This window comes from Sarcophilus harrisii, chromosome 5, assembly GCF_902635505.1.
Source record: "Sarcophilus harrisii chromosome 5, mSarHar1.11, whole genome shotgun sequence".
NCBI classification, from domain to species: Eukaryota; Metazoa; Chordata; class Mammalia; order Dasyuromorphia; family Dasyuridae; genus Sarcophilus; species Sarcophilus harrisii.
The window spans coordinates 53,511,416-53,534,295 of NC_045430.1; the positions used below are offsets into that span (position 1 = coordinate 53,511,416).

General features: G+C 36.7%; 1 protein-coding gene across 2 annotated transcripts in view; it reads right to left on the reverse strand.

The window, feature by feature from the left end:
* Positions 1-22,303, reverse strand: part of ZDHHC17 (zinc finger DHHC-type palmitoyltransferase 17) — a 94,331-nt gene extending 72,028 nt beyond the window's left edge. Inside the window, exons 1-2 of one of the 2 annotated variants that reach the window (XM_031941250.1) lie at positions 22,067-22,302; positions 2,724-2,827 (exon numbers count right to left, since the gene is read on the reverse strand). In XM_031941250.1, coding sequence (XP_031797110.1) covers positions 2,724-2,827; positions 22,067-22,159 — 197 coding nt within the window. In that variant the 5' untranslated portion in view covers positions 22,160-22,302. Of the gene's footprint in view, positions 1-2,723; positions 2,828-22,066 lie in introns of both variants that reach the window. The other variant, XM_012550484.3, reaches the window with a different exon arrangement.
* Between the last annotated feature and the right edge of the window lie 577 nt (positions 22,304-22,880).

The following is a 22,880-nucleotide window of genomic DNA, read 5'->3' on the forward strand; positions in this document are numbered from 1 at the left end:
TCTGACTTTTAGTTCCCTACTTGAAAACCAAATGGCTCTATTACTTACAATATAAAACATATAATTCCTTGTATAGCATGTCTTCCAATCTCATCATCCTGGCTACCAAGCTGCCCTAGCTTGTCTATGTTTTCTTAAAATATAGTATTCAGGTATTCTAGAAAAGGCCTAACCAGAGCAGAATATAGCAAAATCATCATCTCTCATTCACAGTATACCTTTATGAATATGACCTAGAGCTGCATTAACTTTTTTGGCTTCCAGTCTTATTTCTTATTAATTAGATTCATATGATATCTAATTAGATCAAGACTATTACCTATGTTAGCTATACCTTCCAAGCTTGTCATTTGTAAATTTGGTACACGTGCCATTTATACCTTTATTAACAGTGACATTACACAGAACACAGCCAAAGATTACTCCATTAGACACATTCCTCCAAGATATAGTATCAGTCAGCCAATATCCCTCCATCTTATTCACAAGTATAGCACTCTCTTCCTTAAGAAAATCTATTGTTGCATGTGAAATTTAACAAGGTAAACCAAGGCAAATTTCTTCAAGCAACACACCAGTTATTACCAGGGAAATGCAACTTGATAATTATTGATTGTTAGAGACTTTGTCAAAAAATTCTGTTGAACTATAAGTATACTGCGTTTATAGCATTCCCCCAAAGGACCAATATAGGCTGTAGGCTTTTTCTTGAAGATAAGTATTGTGTGCCTCAGAGTATTTTCTTCAGGACAAACATCACCACTGAATTTCTTTCATCAATCCTCATGTGACAAAATCTTGAGGACATTAGCATTACAACTGCTCTTCTCTGGATACTTTCTGTCTTATCAATTCGAGTTTTTTTGGTACTTAAAAATACTTAATGAGACGATGACATAGTTCTTTACCTTTACCTAAAATTCCATGTATCTGAAAGTCACAATTCTCAATGTATCACACAAAGACTTGTCTGGGTATCACTAAATGATAAAAAAGGAAATGGAAAGAAATACCAAACTTTTTTTGTTCAATCAAGTATTATTGGTACTTTGGGTTTTTTTTTTTTTTTTAAGTAAAAAGACTTAGATTTAAGAAGAAACCATGCTTAAAACTTTTTATATAAAATGTTCAAAGCATGTGAACAGACAATTTTCAGATGATGAAATTGAATCTATTTCTACTCATACGAAAAGGTGTTCCAAATCATTATGATCAGAGAAATGCAAATTAAGACAACTCTGAGATACTATTACACATCTCTCAGATTGGCTAAGATGACAGGAAAAGATAATGATGAATGTTGGAGGGGATGTGGGAAAACTGGGACAATGGTGTATTGCTGGTGGAGTTGTGAACAGATCCAACCATTCTGAAGAGCAATTTGGAACTATATTCAAAAAGCTGTCAAACTGTGCATACCCTTTGATCCAACAGTGTTACTACTGGGCTTATATCCCAAAGAGATCTTAAAGAAGGGAAAGGGACTTGTATGTGCAAAAATGTTTGTAGCAGCCCTTTTTGTAGTGGCTAGAAACTGAAAATTGAATGAACGCTCATCAATTGGAGAATGGCCCAGTAAATTGTGGTATATGAATGTTATAGAATATTATTGTTCTGTAAAAAATGACCAGCAGGATGAATACAGAGAGGCTTGGAGAGACTTACAAGAAGTGATGCTAAATGAAATGAGCAGAACCAGGAGATCATTATACACTTCAACAACAATAATACATGAAGATCAATTCTTTTTTTTTTTTTTAATAACTTTTTATTGACAGAACATATGCATGGGTAATTTTTTACATTATCCCCTGCATTCACTTCTGTTCCGACTTTTCCCTTCCCTCCCTCTACCCCCTCTTCTAGATGGCAGGCAGTCTTATACATGTTAAATATGTTATAGTATATCCTAGATACATTATAGATGTGTAGAACCGTACAGTTCTCATATTACACAAGAAGAATTGGATTCAGAAGGTAAAAATAACCTGGGAAGAAAAACAAAAATGCATACAGTTCACATTCATTTCCCAGGGTTCCTTCTCTGGGTGTAGCTGATTCTGTCCATCATTGATCAAATGGAACTGAATTAGATTTCTTTGTCGAAGATAGCCACTTCCATCAGAATACACCCTCATACAGTATGTTGTTGAAGTGTATAATGATCTATGAGGATCAATTCTGATGAAAATGGCTATCTTCAACAATGAGAGGATCCAAATCAGTTCCAATTGATCAGTGATGAACAGAAACCAGCAATACCAGTGAAAGAATACTAGGAAATGAGTGTGGACCACAACATAGCATTTACACTTTTTCTGTTATTGTTTGCTTGCATTTTTGTTTTTCTTCCCAGGTTATTTTTACTTTCTTTCTAAATCCGATTCTTCTTGTGTAGCAAGAGAACTGTATAAATATGTATACATATATTGTATTTAACATATTCAACATATATGGGACTACCTGCCATCTAGGGGAGAGGGTGGAGGGAAGGAGGGGAAAAATTCAAACAGAAGTTTTTACAAGGGTCAGTGTTGAAAAATTACCCATGCATATGTTTTGTCAATAAGAAGTTATAATAAAAAATAAAATAAAATAACTTTTTATACATATAAAAGGGAATAAGTATTCATTAATTTGACAAATGATAGGAATGTTAAGCTGTTTACAAACTCAAGAAGGATTTAGAATCTTATAACTCAAAATATCAGATAAATACTTACTGTGTAGCTTTGACTATGTCCCATGTACTGTAATCATCAATGTGGCTTTTGCGTCCAAGAGGTTCACCATATCCATGGTTATAATGGCTTTGAGGCTTGATTTCCTATAAGAGAATCATATAGTATCAGAAGTTTAAAATGGAAAAATATAACTTATTAAAATGGAATTAATTTACTAATGATGTCTTCTAAATATTTGAAAAATGTCTGTGGTATAGTAGGTATTTGTTCTACTATTACCATGTGTACTTCTTTGGAGGAAAGGCATATAGTACAGGTCTATTTCCTGTAAACTAAAACAGAAGTAGAGTCACTAATGGTGTCTATCATCTAAGGAAAAACCTTATTAAATACAGATAGGTTCTTCACTATAATGCTGTATAGCAACCAGTACAATTTTTTTAAGCACAGCAACTCAGGAAATCAATCTACTCAGCAGAAGAGGGTAGCAGTCTGCATTGTGATGACAAAGGTTAAGTGGAAAAGCCTGTACTTAAAACCAAATCTCATTAGAGAGGTTAGCAAATCATAGATTTAGAGATGGAAAGGGTTTTCAGAACTTTTGAATTTGAAGACATATCTCTAGCAGTTTCACTATGAGGAAGTCACTTAAACTCAGTTTCATCCAGTTGGGCAAGGAAGAATATTTATGAAATCATATTCCGGATACTCTACAATATGGAATAAAGACACATACCTATTGTGTATAATCTAAACCACTAGAAACTAAACTCCCTGTTAAGTCAAGACAGGTATCTAACAACTTCACCCCTTACATTTGGTAAAAGCTTCTGTAGCCCTGGAGAAGTCATTTAACCTACTGTTTAGACCACAGTTTCTGTTGTAAAAATGAGGGGTTTAGATTAAATATTGTCAAAAAACCAAGTCTCTAAGATTTTCTACATTGTAGTATAACAACTAAGAAGTTAACATAAAAAAAAAAAAAAAAAAGGATTTTCCTGAAGTTGACACAGGCAGAGTCACTCCCAGATAGAGTAGCTTAACAGATTAATGGATGAAGATGTAGCTCTAAATGGCAAAAAGCAGGAAGGGAGAATATGAGAGAAAGGAAAGGAATAGGAAGTTAAATGAAAAAAATATATATGGAATTAATCTATATCATATGAATAAGTCAAAACATTTGGGGGAGGTAAGACATATTTAGACTATATATCTTTCCCTATTTACATTTACATTTCCCCATTTACATCTTCCCTGTAATACATAGCAATTTCAAAATCTTCTTCTAAGAGTTATTATTGTATATTAATCAAGCAAACAATCCATAATTAAACACAATCTCCATAATTCTAAAAGAAACTCAAATCATATATTAGACTAGGGTATTCCTCAAAATAAGAACATCTGAATATATCTGGATTCCTCAGATAAGGAAATGACTATTACTGATAAGGAAAAGGGGAATACAAAAAAGATATTATAGGAGAGAATTAGACATATAAACAAGAACTGAGAAAAGAAATATAAGCATTTGAAAATAAAGGAAAATCATTATTTATCATTAATTATTTTTTCCCCAATGATACCTAACATATTTTACCAGGAGATGGCACCATACACAGACACTCAACCAAAAAAGGAAGATGGAATCTAGATGTCAACCACTCCAACTCCTTCCTCTTACAAAAATGCACACTAACTCCAAGAGAAATGAAAGGAATTACTTACAATCACTAAGATGACATGGAAGAGTCTTCATTTAAACCTAAAACTTCTCAGCAAAAAGATCAAAGGATCACACATTTGAAGCTGAAAGGGGATTTTAGGAATCTGGAACATTTAGGTTCATAACTTACTTCTGGAATCCACTTAAAACTATTCATACCTCAGTTTCCACTTGAAACTATTCAAACCTCAGTTTCCACTAGAAAGGAGATAATAATACTTCATAAATAATTATTTGTATGCAAAGACCTTTGCAAACCCTAAAAGCTATATGTCAATTATTTTTAAAATTTTATTTAAAACTAAATACAAAATAAGATAAAAACAAATAGAGACAGAAAAAGGAAAACAATAGAATATCGGGGAGTATTCAAAATATCTAACAATAAATTTCCATTTTAATAAAGCATATATACATAACTTTGCTTTCTTATATGTTATTGTTTTCTGTTGTGCACTTTTTATTTTTCTTTTATTCTTTTTTTCTCTTTCATCCCCTCTACTACCTCCAAGCAGGCTATAATTAAGCAAAGTTATATTTATATGTGTGTATGTGTACATAATCACTTCAGCACAATTTTCTTTGATTATTTCTTGTATTTTTGTGTAAAGGTTCTTTTTTGGCATTAGCTTTCAAGTAATCTAATTATTCTTGTTTCCTCTTCTTGATCTGTTCTCCAGATCTGGTATTTTTCTTATAAGCGGCTTCACATTCTCTTCTATTTTTTTCATTCTTTATATTTTATTTTATTTTATTATTTCTTGGTCTATTCTAGCTTCCCCTTATTCAATTCTAATTTTCAAAGAATCTTTTTCTTCTTTACAACTCTGGAATCTCCTTTTCTAGTTAGTTGACTTTTCCCCCCATAATCTTGTTTTTCTTGGATGGTTCTTTTTTTTTTGGGGGGGGGGGATTAAAGGAAAAAACAAAACAAAACAAAAAACTGAAGAAATAACTAAAAAGGCCCCAAATGGAAAAATATATCAGCATCTTTACAACAAACTATATTCTCCAACAAGTCACTGTATTTGGTCTCAACATTATATAATCATTGATATGAAACATGAAAAACTAGAAGTGGTACCAAAGAAACCAAAGATGGAAAGGGAGGTTAGACCACATCAAGAATGGCATAAAACTTCTAATGGAGGTGAAAATTTGGAGGAAGCAAGGGATTAGGTCTTAATAGACATGGAAGAGAGGAAGAATTTATATATTTTTACTACTGAAAAAATCAAGACACTTAACTACTAATTCATATTTATGTGTATTCTCATACATATAAAATCTTTATGAGAATATTCCAGGTCACTAAAAATAATGGAAGAGTGAGCTTTTAGCAAAGATATGAGTAATGTTGGAAGAGCTATTACAAACTACACTAATACAACTACTGGATGACCTGTGAACTGATGGAATAATTCTTGGGGGGAAAAAGAAAGTAATTAAAGACAAGTGATTGAACTGTTCCAATTTCTATTTCACTCCAGCATAAAAAACTGCAGCACATACTGGTTTGTAAAATTTTCAGTATGTGCCTTTACATCTCAAAAATCCTATAGGTCAAAACTTGCTTTATTAATTTTTGATTATCTAGTATTAAGAAAGTGGCATAGCATATAAAACCTATATCAGACTGCTTGCCATCTTGAGGAAGAGAGATAGGAAAGAGGAGAGAGAATGCAAAATCTTTAAAAAAAAAAAAAAAAAAAGAATGTTGAAAACTATCTTTACATGTAATTGGAAAAATAAAATACTACTTTAAAAAAAAGTGACAAAAAATGCTAATAATGCAAATTAGATTTAAAAGTTTGTCCAGCATATATTATTCCACAGAGCACATATTTTCCCCATTGTTACCATTTACTAGTATAATATTAGATATATCCCCAAGAAGATGAAGACTGAAAGATCTCATATATCAGTGTGTCAGTCAAGAAACACTTCTTAAATGTTTATTATATGCCAGGCACTGAAAATCTAATGTGAGAGAGCATGCATGTGAAATATACAGGTAAATAATAAGCAAAAGGAAGGGAATAGAACAATGAGAGATTAAGAAAGGCTTCCAGTTGATGGTGGGATTTTGCTAAAAATGGAAAAAAGTCAGGAGAGGCAGAGAAAAGGAGAGAGTATTTCAAGCATGGAAGACAGCCAATGAAAATTGGGAATCCATTTAATAATCTATTGTTTAATAAGCCCAAAGATTTAAGCTTCTGGAATGAGAACTCACTATTTGACAAAAACTCTGGAAAATAGCATGGCAGAAGCTAAGCAAAGACCCAACATTTCATACTAAATACCAATAGAAGGTCAAAATGAGTACATGATTTAGACATTAAGGATAATACCATGAACAAATTAGGAAAGCAAAGCATAGTTTGCTTGACAGAAGGGAAGAATTTATGATCAAACAACAATCAAGAGAACATTATGAAATGTAAAATAAATAATTTTGGTTACATCAAAAGTTTTTGCACAAACAAAGCCAAGACAACCAAAATTAAGAAAGAAAGAAGAAAGCTAGGAAATAACTTTTATAGTCAGCGTTTCTAATAAAGAGCTCATTTACAAAATATACAGAGAACTGAATCAAATTTATATGAATGCTAGTCATTCCCCAAATGATAAATGGTCAAAGTGCCAGGGGTATGAAATTGTGTTCCCTTTTGAACTGTAAAATTAACACTGTGAAACTGTTCCCTTGTGATCTTGGAGTCTCAGGCCCTTCTGGGAAAGCATATCTCCCCAGACAAGATCAATTAGAAATCTTGGTCAAAAAGCACCCCGTTCATCTTTTGGGAATGCCAGACCTTTTCAGGAAATTCCAATGGGAGATCTGGGCTGGATACCAATAAGCACCTAGGCCTGGAGACTTTGGCTTTCTTTTCAACCTGAAACCTGAGCCTCAAGATTCCCTTTTAAAAGGCAATTTCTGAACTCATTCTTTGCAGAATGTCCAAAATAGGATCCTGCCCACTGAGAATGCATTCTCTTCTCAGTGCCAGCCTCCATTTCCCTAACAGACTTTGCCACTAAAGAAGTCAGTCTCTTAACAAAACTGGCTTCCTATCCAACAATAAACTTCCATTTTTGCCAATTAATATTTAGGGTTCATGAATTCTTTTAAGAACAACCTGCACCTCCAACCAAAAGGGGATTTCCAAAACTCTCTGACTGCCACTAACCTCATGAAAAGGATATGAACACACAGTTTTCAGACAAAGCAATTAAAACTATCAATAGTCATACAAAAAAATGCTCTAAATTACTACTGATTAGACAAATACAAGTTAAAACAACTCTGAGGTACCACCTCATGTCAATCATAGATTGGCTAATATGATAGAAAAGAAAATGATCAATGTTGGAGAAAATGTGGGAAAATTGGAATACCATTCTTAGTGGAGCTGATTCAACCATTCTGGAGAGTAATTTGGAACTATGCCCAAAGGGGAATCAAACTGTGCATAACTTTCAATTCAGTATTAGTAGGTCTGTATTCCAAAAAGATCATAAAAAAGGCAAAAGGATTCACACATACAAAATATTTACAGCAGTTCTTTTTGTAATGGTAAAGAAATGGAAATTGAGGGGATATCCATCAACTGGGGAATGGATGATAAAGTTGTGGTATAAGAAATGGTTTACAGACCAATTTCAGAAAACCCTGGAAAGACTAACAAAAACTGATGATGAGTAAAGTAACCAGAAGCAAGAAAACATACCATAACAACAACATTGTGTGATGATCAACTATAACAGACTTAGCTCTTCTCAGCGATACAATGATCCAAGACAATTCAAAAAGATTCATGATGTCAAGTGCTACCCATATCCAAAGAAAGAATTACAGAATCTGACTACAAATCAAAGCATACTATTTCCATTTTTTGTTATTTTTTTCTTTCTCATGGTTTTCCCCTTTTATTCTCATTCTTCTTTCACATAACTAACATGGAAATGTGTTTTAATATGTCTGTGTATGTATTAATGTATTTGTGTATATAACCTATGTTGGCTGCCTTGGAAAGGACCAGGAAGACAAAATTTGTAATTCAATTTTTTTTTTAAGTGAATGTTAAATGGGGGGACAAAACAAAATTGGAAGTCGGGAGTCTTCTAGAGTTGGGAAATGGAGTGACTTGCTCAAGTAATAAGAAAACTACTGTCACTAAATCATAAATGATGCATTTATATGTATAAAGTATGAGGAAAGTGAGGTGGGGGAGTGGGAGCTGGTCATAAAAGGCTCTGAACACCAAAACAAGTATTATATATAGGAATTATGTTACAAGCTTTCTTTTTTTTTTTTTTAAACAAGTTACTTATTACAAGTTAAATTACAAGTATTACATGTTGGAGTTAACAAGGAGACTTTGGAGTTTACTGAAAAGGGGAGTGACAAAGTCAGACATGGAAAGTGGAACATTAAATTCTTCTCAAAGTTTTGCTTTATAGAGGATAGTTTTACAATTCATTCCACTTTCCAGCTGAAGCTCTGCTTGGTTTCAACTCCTCTGAACAAGAGCCAAATCCCCTCGAGTCCCATCCTGCCTATCCCCTTTCCAGCTTTCTTTTCTGTATTGTCCATTCCGGTTAGATTATAAGCAACTCCAAGGCAGAACAGTGTTTTTTTTAAATTATATCCCCAATACATAGCAGAGTGCTTGGAACATAGTAGTTTTTTAATAGCCTGGAACCTTCTCAATTGTCTGCTTAGAAACTCTTTTAGTTTCGTATTCAATGCATTTCAATGGGGAAAAAAAATGCTTCAGCACTTGATGCTTTCTCTATATTAATTGCGTTTGGGTTGTTGTCTTGGTTGAGCACTAGGGATGTGAGGTCAGTCAGGTATAGTGCCCAGTCCCTATTGCCTCTGCTATTGCTTTAGCCATGGGCAGCAACTCCCCAGCTAAGGCTGAAATGCATAAGAACATTGAGGGTGTGCAGATGGAAACAGTTCCTGTAGGATAATGTGGCTGCAATGTGGAGTCTGCCAGTTCCCAAAACAGTAGTAATGAAATAGGCACAGTGTGGCTGGCATGCTCAGAAACAGGAGAAGCAGCAAGAACAGGAGCAGTGGGAGCCCAGGTAGAGGTGGCAGGAGAACCCAAGATTCCCAATTGCAACCGTAGCCCTGAATAGGCTGCTATAACATCCAGTTGAACTCCCCTCCTGTCCTTCTGCCCTCTTCCCCTCCCCAGGAGAATGTCAGTGATATTTTAATATTTTTAAAAACCTTTATGAGAATTTATATGATACATTATCCTTGAAAATATTAAAAAAGGAACAAAAAAAGTTTTTCAAAATAGCATAGCGCATTGGCTGTTTTAAATTTTGTCAGTTAACAAGAACAAGACAAAATCTCAGACTTGAGTTGCATAATGATTACAAAGACAACCTTGGACAGGGTAAGACCTGGTTGGTTCAAGTCCAGTCTCTCACAAATACTGGCTTTGTAACCTTGGCAAGTCATCTGGCTTGTAAGATGAAAAAAAATCACAGAATAATCAATATTCATTGATAAAAGGATTTATAACACTAGAAGGTCCCTAGTTCACATGGAAATCATACATTCAGTGTCTAAAAAATTACATAAGGCCTTTTTTTAATTAAAAAAAAATACAAGATTTTAATTGTTTGTTGGTTCTAACAAAATTTTTGATTTGATAGAACAAAATACAGCCCTTAAAAATTCTCTACCAAGGTACCTCCAATATTAAAGATTTCTTGAAAGGCCCGATAAAGACAGCTTTGTTTCCTAACCCTTTGATTATTAAAATCCATAAAACAGGGAGACATCTGTTTGCCTAAGGTGTCTGCCACTGTCATGGGGGAAATTTAGGGCAAAGTACAAATGGAAGAGGGATTCCCTAGTGAGGAACACCAAATGCTTCCTTTTTCCAATGACAATTCACTGATTACATCAAGATGAAGCAGCTTGTGCCTCTGCATGGTATTTATGTAACATTCGTATTAGCAGGTCAGAATTATGGTGGGATTGTAAGCAACTGTTCCTTTAGTGAGGCTACTCTGAGAATAAACACTGAACCAAATGCATAAATCATAAGGCATTCAAGTTTCGTTATTTCTTGGAGGGGAAAAAAAAACATAATTATCAGCAATAAGCACAAGATCAATCACACAATTTAAGAATTAGAAGAGACTTTGGTGGCCATCTATTTCAACCCATACCGGAAAAAGGATCTACCAGCACAACATACAAGTTGTCATCCATACACTTCCTTCCAAATCAGCCATGGTCACCAAGAAAAATGGGCAATCAAACTGTGCATACCCTTTGATCCAGCAGTGTTTCTACTGGGCTTATACCCCAAAGAGATACTAAAGAAGGGAAAGGGACTTGTATGTGCCAAAATGTTTGTGGCAGCCCTGTTTGTATTCTGATGGAAGTGGATTTCTTCAACAAAGAGTAGATCTAACACAGTTTCAATTGATCAAGGATGGACAGAAGCAGCTACATCCAAAAAAAGAACACTAAGAAATGAATGTAAACTGCTTGCATTTTTGTTTTTCTTCCTGGGTTATTTATACCTTCTAAATCCAATTCTCCCTGAGCAATGAGAACTGTTCAGTTCTGCACACATATATTGTATCTAAGATATACTGTAACCTATTTAACATGTAGAGGACTGCTTGCCATCTTGGGGAGAGGGTGGACGGAGGGAGGGGAAAAATCGGAACAGAAGTGAGTGCAAGGGATAATGCTGTAAAAAATTACCCTGGCATGGGTTCTGTCAATAAAAAGTAGAAAGAAAGAAAGAAAAGAAAGAAAAGAAAGAAAAGAAAAGAAAGAAAAGAAAGGCAATCCAAAACTGGTTAACTCATCTTTTCATTTCTCCCTGGCCTTGACAAACTTTTCTAGGAAAAATGAAGAAAACAGCTATTTTCTCCTATTATTCCCAATCTCCTCAATTTATAGTTGAATGCAGATTCTACAAGGTTCTGAAAATCTAAACTACTTCTCTAAATCATCACAAACATATGCAAGATAAGTCCTGAATAATTATATAAACTCATCCAATTGCTGCTGCAGCTTTTCCATTGGAGAAAGATGCCTATCTCACTTTTTTCTATAGCGGCTCTACCAGAAAAGGATCCCAGAGAAAGGGAATAGAGATAACTACTAAGAGAATTTTACATACTAATGCTGAAAATGAAAGTACTCCTTCTCTTCAATCTGATAAACTGTCTTCCTCCTATACTTCAACTTCATAAGAAATGCTTCAACAATCAACACCCTCCCAAATTCTAGAGTATTGAAAGAAATGATTCATTGAGGACCCCTACTCAATCAGTATTAGTCAGTGAAATATGATTTTATAAGGGCTAATGATTGTTAATAATTATTTTAATATAGTCATCTAGTAATACATATTTAGTCAATCATCTAATAAGAGGTATAAGGAAGCAATATATTAATCCATTCTTTGTATATGTAACATAGGAATATAGATCCTAACACATGGGCTTTAAAGAAGCCTCAAATTTTAATATTAATGTTCATTACTTGTTACCACTAAGGAGCTGACAAAGATATCTCCATCCTGTTTTGCTCATATTCCATAACAAAACCAAACATGTATGGTGGCACAGTATGGAAAGTACTCCCACACACATCCTGATTTGGTCTTGGAGCATATACCATCTCTTCCTGCCTAACATAAGAGGCCCATCTATCTTAAAACCACTTAATCAATGGAGATATTCCTTACTTCAATTCAGCTCTCTGCTGACCTAGCATCCTATGTCAATCAATGAGATTCTGTATTTTACCATGGCATTTTTGCATATTTGGTTGCAAACTCTATAAATACAAGGTCCTGAAAGCAGGGGACATCTCAGATTGCGAAGATTTGAGGTCCATATCACCAAAGGGGACCAAAGACCTTTTAATTGCCACTAGCTCAGGGTTCTACTTCAATTTCTTTTATTGTAGGTTGGACAATCTTAATCCCCACATTACAAAATCCAGGCTATGAATCTCTAAATTTCTCAGAGTTCTCTCTGGCAGTATCCTGAAAGAATTTCACCAGCCATTCTGACCTCACTTTTTAAAGTTTTTGATACTTTTGGTTTTTATACAATGAGCATACAGTTTTCCCTTCTACTATTCAATAATATAAGAGAAAAAAGAAAAGTAGTTCAGTAAAACCATTAGTACATCAACTATATCTAAAAATATATGCAATAATATTCATACCAACAGTCCCTCACTCATGCAAAAAAAAAAAAAGGGGGGGGGGAGGAAGTACATTAGTTTTTTAACATTTTCAGGGCTAAATATGTCATAATTCCACAGCATAGAGGTTCAACCTATCGACCCTAAGAATTATTTCCTAAAGTTCCAGAGCCAAATTTACTAAATAGCAAAACAAAAAAAACCTGTTCTGCTCAGCTCTCTTTTTGCATTTTCCTTACTACAATCTTATCTGAGAAAGACAATTTTGTTTTTGTTGTTGTTATTTTTCATTCTTCTCTGACTCTTCATGACCCCATTTGGGGTTTTCTTGGCAAAGACAAAGGTTTTAGATTTCCTTCTCGAGCTCATTTTACAGATTAAAAAACTATACTGAACGGAGCTGAGTGATTTGCTCCAGGTAATTGTGTGACCTGTGTTTCAGGCCAAATTTAAACTCAGAAAGACGAGTTTTCCTGATTCCAGCACTCTATATCACCTATCTGCCCTGAGGCAAGGTGGGAGGTGAAAGAAATAACAGTAGATGAACTAGAGGATTTATTTTGGACCCCTACTCTATTCCAATCTGTATTAACCAATTTCATAGACTCATATAAGGCCCCAGAGCTGTGAGCTGCAGATTCTAAGTTCACTTGCTTAACTAAGTTTAACTAAACCCCAAAATAAGAATAGAATTCTTATTTTGTCTTATGACGATAACAATGCCCAGCATGGAAGAGATCACAACTGCATGGAAAGTCCCCCCCAAAATACTTTTATACTTCCAGACTAATCACCTGTCCAATAGGAGCAGACCAATAGGAATCTTATGACCCTTAATGTCAACTTGACTGTGATAGCTTCAACCAACTTGTGACCATGCTGGGATTCATATTTTAGCATATATATATATATATATATATATATATATGTTAACCAATGAATGGAAAAAGTCTCAGTGAAACTGAGATCTATTGAAGATCTTAGCTTAAAAAGGCCAAGATCTCCCATTTCATCTAGGGTCATGTTCAGTCATCTTAATCAGTATATTGCCACAAAACCCAAATGGCTCTGAAAGGGAATGTGAGGCAGGTGACCTTGCCCAGCCCTCTCTCACTCAAATCCAATTCATTTGCATGTCATGGCATCACCTCCCTGATGTCATGGTCTTCTTCTAGAACGAAGGACAAACAACAACAATTCTTAAACTTTACTCTCCTCTATGAAGAACTATACTATCAAGTTAAACAGGGCTAGTTGCTGTTCCTTGCACACTTCACCTTCTGATTCCATCATGCCTTTGCTTTGACTCTGGCTATCCTACCCTGCTGACCTCAAGACTTTGCTAGAATCCATCCTTCTTCCAGTGCTTATCTAGTTTCTCCATTACTAATACCTGTTGAGATTACTCTCCATCTACTTTGCCTAAATTTTATATGTACATAATCATTTGCATATTGTTTCCCTCATTAGAATGTAAGCTACATATGGGTGGAGACATTGTTTTTACCCATTTTTGTATCCCCAACATTAAGCACAATGCCTGGCACATACTAAATTCTTAATAAATACTTGACGAATAAAAACAAAACAATCTTTGCTTCCAAGGAGCTTACTTTCTACCACAGAAGAAAGAAAGTAAGTGTGTGTGTGTGTGTGTGTGTGTGTGTGTGTGTGTAAGAAGGACCTGTCATTTCATTGGTGTATGGAACTTATTTAAGGAAACTTTCTATCAATTCAAATCTGCCCCTGATTAATAACAGTTTGTCAGAGCTATTAGAGCACTAAAAGGGTCTAATAAGTTAGTAGTAGTATTAGGAGAAATACAATTGGATATACAACTATAGAAGCCGTCTATGTACAGATGATAATTGAATGCATACTTTAATACTTCAAAGATCTATAGTATTTTCCAATATATATTCTCTATAACTTAGTAAAGAAGAAAATGTCACTCATGTTTAACCTGATAAATAAGCCTCTTGAGAGGTAGGGATGCTGTCCCTTGGACAACATGTGACTTAGTCTATCACTAGATTTGTAACTGAAACTATTCCAACTGCCAGAGGAGCCCCCAGAGATTCTTACTCTATTGGCACAGCCTCCAAGAACTCAAACAATCCATCAATCAACAAGTTTAATTTAAATGCCACTGTACATACCATTCTAAACACAAAGATATAATTATAAAAGTATCACAGTCTCTAAAGTCAAGGAAATTATAGTCTATTACTAGGGAAAATATGTTACAAGTGAATAGGAAGAAAAAAATTAGCAATCCAGTAAATTCACAGAAAAGCAAATGTTTATAAAAAGATGATATTTCTCCAATCTTTCTAGATTTGTTTATCAAACAAAATTATATTACAGACTAACTTATTTGTTTCACTGTCCTACACATACTAGCAGCCTAAACTCCACATCTCTCAGCTAATTAAAATGTAAGCTAGTGAGTGGGAGAGAGGGAGGAAGAAAAACAGGAAAAGTATTTTCTGAAAATGCAGATTTAAAGCACGTAAGTGGTGCAGTGTATAGTGCACCTGCTCAGAAGTCAGAAGCTGAATTCAAATTCAGCCTCAGATACTTGACCTGTAATATCTGTGTGACCCTGAGTAAGTCACTTAATCCCAACTGCCCCAATAAAACAAATGTGCATAAGTTTTAACTTTTAATAGTAAAAGTTTTGTGTACTGCTCTAGTAGATAAAAAAATCCACGAATCTAGCTGGTCAATATATTCACACATTAAACATATAAATGCCAAATACTACTGTAATATTACTATTCTCTTATCTTAAGACAAATACTTATGGCTATTTTTTTATAGCAGTATGAAAATTATTAAATTATTTATTAAACAGCAAAGTATTCTTCTCTCTGAAAATGGAAAACTACCAAGATACTGAGAACCATAAAAAATGTGTATATTAAGGTTATCAAGTATGAGAGAAAGAGAGAGGGAGTGGAAAGAAAGATTAAGTTTGTTGCCATACTTCAAAAAGAAAAGAGAATGATTTGAAGATCAGTTAGTTCAAGAACAAGGATCTGGATAGGGTAGCTTAAACTGATGAAATGAACCTTGAAGAAAGAGAGATTGGTGACTGGCAACAAGAAGGAATGCCCACCCATTCGTCCTCCAAATGGACTTAATGGAATAAAGTACTTTATAGCTACCTATCCTTAACTTTTTTATTTATCAACAAACTTCTGCAAATCAAAAGGTAAAATATATACTAAGTTTTAGCTAATGTTCCATCTTACATTTATCCCTATTCTCTCTATAGGTTCTCTCTTGGTGATCTTATCAGATTGGCTGGATTCAACTCTTTAGGCTTCATTTCCAGGTTCTCATTTTCTTTATTACATCTTGGAAAGACAATTAAAGGGCTAATTAATTATCTTGAGTAGTTACAGATTTAAAGTTGGAAAGGTCCTTAGTGGCCATCTCATTTACTCCCCTCACTTTACAGATAAAAATTGAGACTGAGAAAGGGGAAGTTACTTGACCAAAGTCATCACTGAGGTAGCAAGTGACAGAGTTAAGATGTAGTCAAAATCACTAGTTCCCAATCCATTTCTACAGATGAAGAAACTGAGGTCCAGAGAAGACATAACATCATCATTGTGGAATTAAAGGAGGTCTGGTCTATGAGGATCATATAGCTTGTGAATCACAAAGCATGAGACTTAAGTCAAAGTATTCTCCCATTGACTATGCCAAGCTGTTCTACAGAAGCATAGATTATTCAATCAACTTCTTAAGTTCTTAATGTAAGCAGAGAATTATGTGTCTGGAAGAGCTAGAAAGTTTGGATAAAATTCAGTACCAACACTCAATAAGTCCATAGTCCAAAATAGGTCTCATTCCTCTTCAACATGACAGCCCTTCAAATAATTTAAGACAGTTCTATCCTATGAAGTCTCTCCATTTTCGTAAGACAGCTGTAATGACTCTCTATAGATTCTATTTCTGAGTCAACTTAACACACTTGCTTATTTCTTTTTTGGGTAAGTGACAAGTTCTCTGAGGCTCAGTTTCCTGATTTGTAATGTGGAGAAAACAACATTTAACTACAATCAAAAGAACAACTGAAGTAAAATAATTATCATAGAGGAAAGAGCACCAGTACTAAAATCACAGGACCTGGGCTCAAATCTTGCCCCCTGTCACTACCTGTGTAACCTTGGCAAAGTGCCTTAATCTTTCTGGGCTTCTATTTTCTCCTCTGTAAAATGATGGATTTGAATTATATGGCCTTTAAGGACCTCTCCAGTTCTCTATCCACGATCTTTTTTTGAGGGGACAAACCTTATGATTTCACTGTCAAAGACAACTTCCAAGTAAGAAAAATTTCTTTCACAAAAAAAGATCAACAACTTAAAAAGAGTTACCTGCTTACCCTAAAGAGGTTAAAAAGTTTTCCCAATGTTACGCAACCAGCACATATCAGAGACAAGAAGTGAACCTGAGTATTATTCAAAGGTAACTCTAATAGAGATTGCCCCTTAGTGCAAATGTTAAATGTCTAGATCAAACATCTACAGATTTGTTTGTTTTTAATGATTCCTATAGAAGGTATTAGAATCCCTAAATAGGATGGCTGAATATCTATGGACATAGTCTGGTTTGTCAGTGAGATACTTTGAAGTTAAATGTTGTATGTTCTCTGATATGTGATCAGCTCAGAAATCAATTATCACCTTTACTCTGAACACTCAAGTTCTTCTAATCCAACTGACTCATACTTAGCCTCATCCTGCCATCAAATAAAATCTTTAAAGTTTTTTTCCCCCCAAACACAAACTTATTTTCTAACCAATCCTCCCCTATCTTGTACTTGGCACTAAAAATTTAGGAAACCTAGTGCAGTCCCTTATATTTATTTATCCCTATTTTCTCTCTACATTCTTTACTAGTGATCTTAATCATTTCCATTGAGTTCAATTATCTTTATGCAAAACATTCATATATTTCTCATCTAAACCATATCTCTCTTGAATTTCAGTATTATATAACCAGCTGCCATTTGGGCATCTTTAACTGGATCTTAAAATAAATATGTCCGAAAGCAGAACACATTATATGCCCTAAATTGCCCCCCTTAACCTAATGTTCTAAGATACTAATATCATCTTTTACTTTTCCCTGTTTCTCATCAATCATAACAGCTGACAAGTTTTAGATTCTATTTCCTCCTCTCGATTCACAGTCTTCTGGTTTGGGACCCAATCATCTCTTGTGTGGACTATTGCAAAATTCTCCTAATCAGGTTGCCTGTTTTCACCCACTGTCCCTTTTCAATGCATTCCCCAATTATCTGTCAAATTGATAATCTTATGACATAAGTCTGTCCCTTTTCAAGAATCTCTCTTGCTTTCAGAATCAAATACAAACTTATGTAGGATAAGAATATGAATTATAGAAAAGTTAAATGATTTGCCCAGAATTCCATGAATCTTTGATGAGAACTGAATTCAGGTCTTCCTCCACAATTTGCATTTTTGCTTACCTTTCCAGATTTAGTTCACCTTACTTTTTTTCATGCATTCTACATTCCTGCCAAGTTGAACCTTTTTGATATCCTACATGAATATTTTCCAGAGGCTTTCCCTGATGAATGTAATTAGCTCCCTTTTGTTGTTCAATCGTTTCAGTCATGTCAGACTTTTGAAACTAATTCTGTGCAAGTGAAGGCATCACCAGTGATATCACCAGCCCTCTATAAAATGAGGGACCAATCACAATGATAAGCTCCCTCTCCACTTCCACCTTAGAACTCCTAGCTTCCTTCAAAGCTAAGTAAGATTAAATGTTATCTAATGCTACAAGTCAATCCAGATTCCCACTATTCCCAGTGTCTTATTATCATTCTCTTGTATTTATTTTAAATTAAATTTTCTATGAATGTTTCCCTTTCATGTAATAAAAGCTTCTTGAAGGCAGGGATTGTTTTTGTCTTTGAATGTTTTGGCACAAGGTAGGTAATAAATACTTGTTGCATAAATCAGTCTCATTCAATATGGCCTTATTTTAGTTTCTTAATAGTTTGGTGAATCTGGATTCTGTTACCCAACATATTCTGTCATCCAGCCATGGGAACTGAAAATTTGGTAAGCATGCCTCCTATGTTTTCTTCCAAGTCAATAACAAAATGCTCACCAGGGCAGGACTTGAGACGAGTCTTTGCTCCTATCTTAACATCTATTGATCAATATTTTTTGGTGAAGACTATTTTACCACCTATGAATCCATCCCAAAATACTATCATATAGTGCCCATTTCTGATTATTGTCTACAATGGTATGTTACAAAAGACTGTTAGATGCCTAAAAAAGATTCAGATACATGGAATCTATTGGATTTCCATAATTCATTTATTTATTGTTTTTCTTAAAGAATACAAGGAAGTGTCGAAAGACCAACTTTTAATAAAGAACTATGCTCTCTATTTGAAAAGTTTAAATGTGAAATTGTAACATTAAGAAACTGAAAAGAATGTTGCACTTGGAGTTATGAGTAACTTGGGTTCAAATCCCACTAATGATGCAAATTATATAACTACTCTGAGACTGTTTCCATACCTGTAAAGTAAGAATACTATTTGTATTAACTATCTCATTGGGCTGTGGCTAGGATCAAATGAAGTAATTTAAAGTATTTTGTAAAGCTTAAAACACAATATAAATTTCTGCTACCATTTTCATTTTTCACAAATCATTTCTGTTTGAGATCAAACTCCAAACATTTGTTAAGCATCTACTGTGTGCACAGCACACTACTACTCTCTGGTGATATAACAGGAAAGGGGGAGAGAATGAAATAGTCCAGGAGTTTGTATTCTACTAGAATACAACATGAATGTGCGACTACGGTAGCTTGGGATAGTAGAGGGCCAGCCTTTGAGCCAGAAGGCCAGAACACAAGTCTCACCATTGAGGCATACTCTTTGTATGAGAAAAGGCAAATCACTTAATTGCTCAGAGGTCTAGGCATTTCTTTTTTTTTTTTTTTTTTTAAATAATTTTTTATTGACAGAACCCATTCCAGGGTAATTTTTTACAACATTATCCCTTGCACTCACTTCTGTTCTGCTTTTTCCCCTCTCTCCCTCCACTCCCTCCCCCAGATGGCAAGCAGTCCTATACATGTTAAACAGGTTACAGTAGATCTCAGATATATGTATGCAGAACCGAACAATTCTCTTATTGCTCAGGGAGAATTGGATTTAGAAGGTATAAATAACCCGGGAAGAACAAAAATGCAAGCAGTTTACATTCATTTCCTAGCGTTCTTTCTTTGGGTGTAGCTGCTTCTATCCATCCTTGATCAATTGAAACTGAGTTAGATCTTCTCTTTGTCGAAAAAATCCACTTCCATCAGAATACATCCTCATACAGTATCGTTGTTGAGGTATATAATGATGGTTTAGGCATTTCTTAAAGACTTAAAAGATTGCAAGTTAGTGGTTAGGCTCCAAAGGAGGTGACATAATAATAATATACATAATAATCTGAAAAGAAATATTTAATTCAATTTAAGGGTCATCCTTATTTCCTAAAGCTTAACATATAAATGTGCGTTCTGTTTAATTGACTATTAGGTAACCTCCTCGGGCCCAGAAGTTGTATCCTTAATACCTAGCACAAACATTCTGCATATAGTAGGCATTTAATATTTGCAGAATTGGACTAGAATGGATGATTCTAGACTAAAATGTAGAGGCTTTAAAGTTTTTTCAGTCAACAAAACAAATGCTTTTCCTATAATTGTTTTTCCCCAATATGTCAAAAGCTTTACAAATCTAAAACTCCCATACAAATGCTGGTTATTACTGTTAATAATATGTAAACCTTAATTCTACATAAGATTTGCCGTGTTTTTTTCAGTTGTGTCCTACTCTTTGTGTTAACACTGGGGCTTTCTTGGCAGAAATATTGGAACGTATTATTTCCTTTTACAGACTGGGAAACTGAGGCAAAGAGTGACTTGCTCTGAATCACCCATCTAGTAAGTGTCTGAGGTCAGATTTAAACTCAAGAAAATGAGTCTTCCTCATTTCAGGAAAGGCACTCTATCCATTGTGCCACTTAGCCATCTCAAAATTCTAGGTGAATAAAAGCTATAATTGTTATTGCAACAATTTTATAGCTCTACATAAATCTCAGCTATTATGTATTATTATTAGTCACTAGTTGTGAGAATCAAAAATGAAATAATCTATGGCAATTGCTCTGTAAAGCTTCAAAGCTAGATGAATGCTTAGTTATTACCGTTATTCTTGTTCCTGACAGCTAAAGTTCTGCTCAGATAAAGATCAGCAGGAGGTAAACAAGTATAGAGTATTGGCTTAAGGGGAGGGTGAGGGACCTGCTCACTCACAAGTTGAAGATCTAAAAAAAACATGTGGCGGGTCTCCTAAAAAGGGCACTTTTCACAAACTCAAACTCTCAAACTGAAAAGTCAATCCCCCAAGTTTTTAAAAGCTGGAAGCCAAAAACTGTTGCAATTTTCCTTGCCTCCTTAGGACCCCACACTCCCTTAGTACTGAGCAAACCACCTATTGGATCTTAATAAATGCTTTTTAGGCCCGACTTCTAGAAGGCTGTATTTCTAACCTTTGTGCACTTAGCTCTTAGCATACAGTAGTGCCCGTAAACTGGAAAGCGTCGCCCAGCCTCCTATTAAATCCATTTTGACCTTGAGGGCAGGAAAGCTAGTTCTTTGTGCCCACATCTGGAACACTGTGGGTGCCAAACTAATGATTGTGGCACCGGAGGGCAGGAAGGCAGTTCTGCCTTTCTTAGTTCTTCCAGCGCTTAACACACAGCAGGAGCCTAATAAAAGCTAGTTGACGAGTCATTTACACCTTTTTACCTAGAATAACCCGTCCAAAGTGAAGCTGATGAAGTTCTTTTTCCCGACTCACATCTCCCCCCCGCCCCCCAGCAGCCTAAAGTCTGGCTGTCATTCGGCCTGGAGAGAAAAAGTCAAAGCCCCAGACGCAGCTTCCGCTCCTCCTTCCTCTTCTTCGCCCCCTCCTCCTCCTTCCTCTTCCTCTCTCTCCTTCCTCCTCCCCCTCCCTCTCCGAAGGGACTTCAGCTGCCTCCGCTGTCAACAACAGGCCCACCTCCTTCCCAGCTTCCCCCTTCCCCTCGCCACCGCCGTTTCCCTCCAGGATTCCCTCCCCGCGGCTTCCCCCAACCCCCGTCGGTCCCGGCCGCCCCCTCTCGTCTTCTTCCCGCCCTCCCCCCACCCCCCAGTCCCGGTCGCGGCCCGAGCCTCCCACTCCTTTCTCCGCCTCCTCCTCCTCCTCCTCCAGGACCAGCGCCCCGACGCGCATCTTCGCTCCTACAGTGCCAGGGAACAGAGAGGCCTGGGGGAGGAAGAGGCCGCGAGGGAGCCGGGCCGGGCCTCTCCCCTCCCTCAGGCCCCCGTTTCAGCGCCGCTCCTCACCTCGGGATGGAGAATGGGGACACAACCCGCTTCTTTCTCGTACTCATCCGGGCTGTCCGCCATCTTGGTGTTAAATCCCTCCCCCAGCTGCATGCCGGGAGAAAGCGTTTCTCCCTCCCGGGGCGCGCGAGGCCGGGGGAAGGGCGGGCGCGAGCTTCCGAAGACGCCGCGCGCTTGCCTCACTCCCCCCTGCTCCCTTTCCCTTCCCCCGTCCTATCTCCCACCCGCCTCGTGACGTGCCCCCAGCCTCGCCCGGCGCGGAGGGCTTTCCGCGCCGTACGCATGCGCCGCAGTGCGCAGCGGCCGTTTTCCGCCCCCCGCCCCCCGCCCCCCGCCCTCACCTCTCCTTCAGTTCCCCGGGCTCGGAGCTGGGGCGTTCGGAGCTGCTGCTGCACTGCGCCGGAGGATGTGTCTGCCGGTGTCCGTGCTGACGTCTGGATGTGCCCGCGGGCTAGCGCAAACTGCCTCACCCCCAGGCTGGCGAGGGCCGGGTTGCAGTCCGTGGGAACCGCTTTGACCTAGAAAATTTGCAGGGCTGACCTTGGCCGGCCTGCCCCCGAGGCCGTCGGGAGCCTGGGGTGCAGAGGTCACCTTCTGGCCGGCGGGGCCCTCAGCGCTCTTCCTCCCCTTAACGGCGCTGCAGCCATGGTTACCCTGGGGAAGGGTTCTTCCTCAGGCGTCAGATGGCTTTGTCCTGACCGACCGCTTCTAGAGGGAAAACCTGCAGGCTTTTCCTAGCACCTGACCAAGCATCCCCAGCAAGGACGCTTCTGTCCAAAAGCGTGGAAAAGGACAGTCACCTGCCCCACTAGTA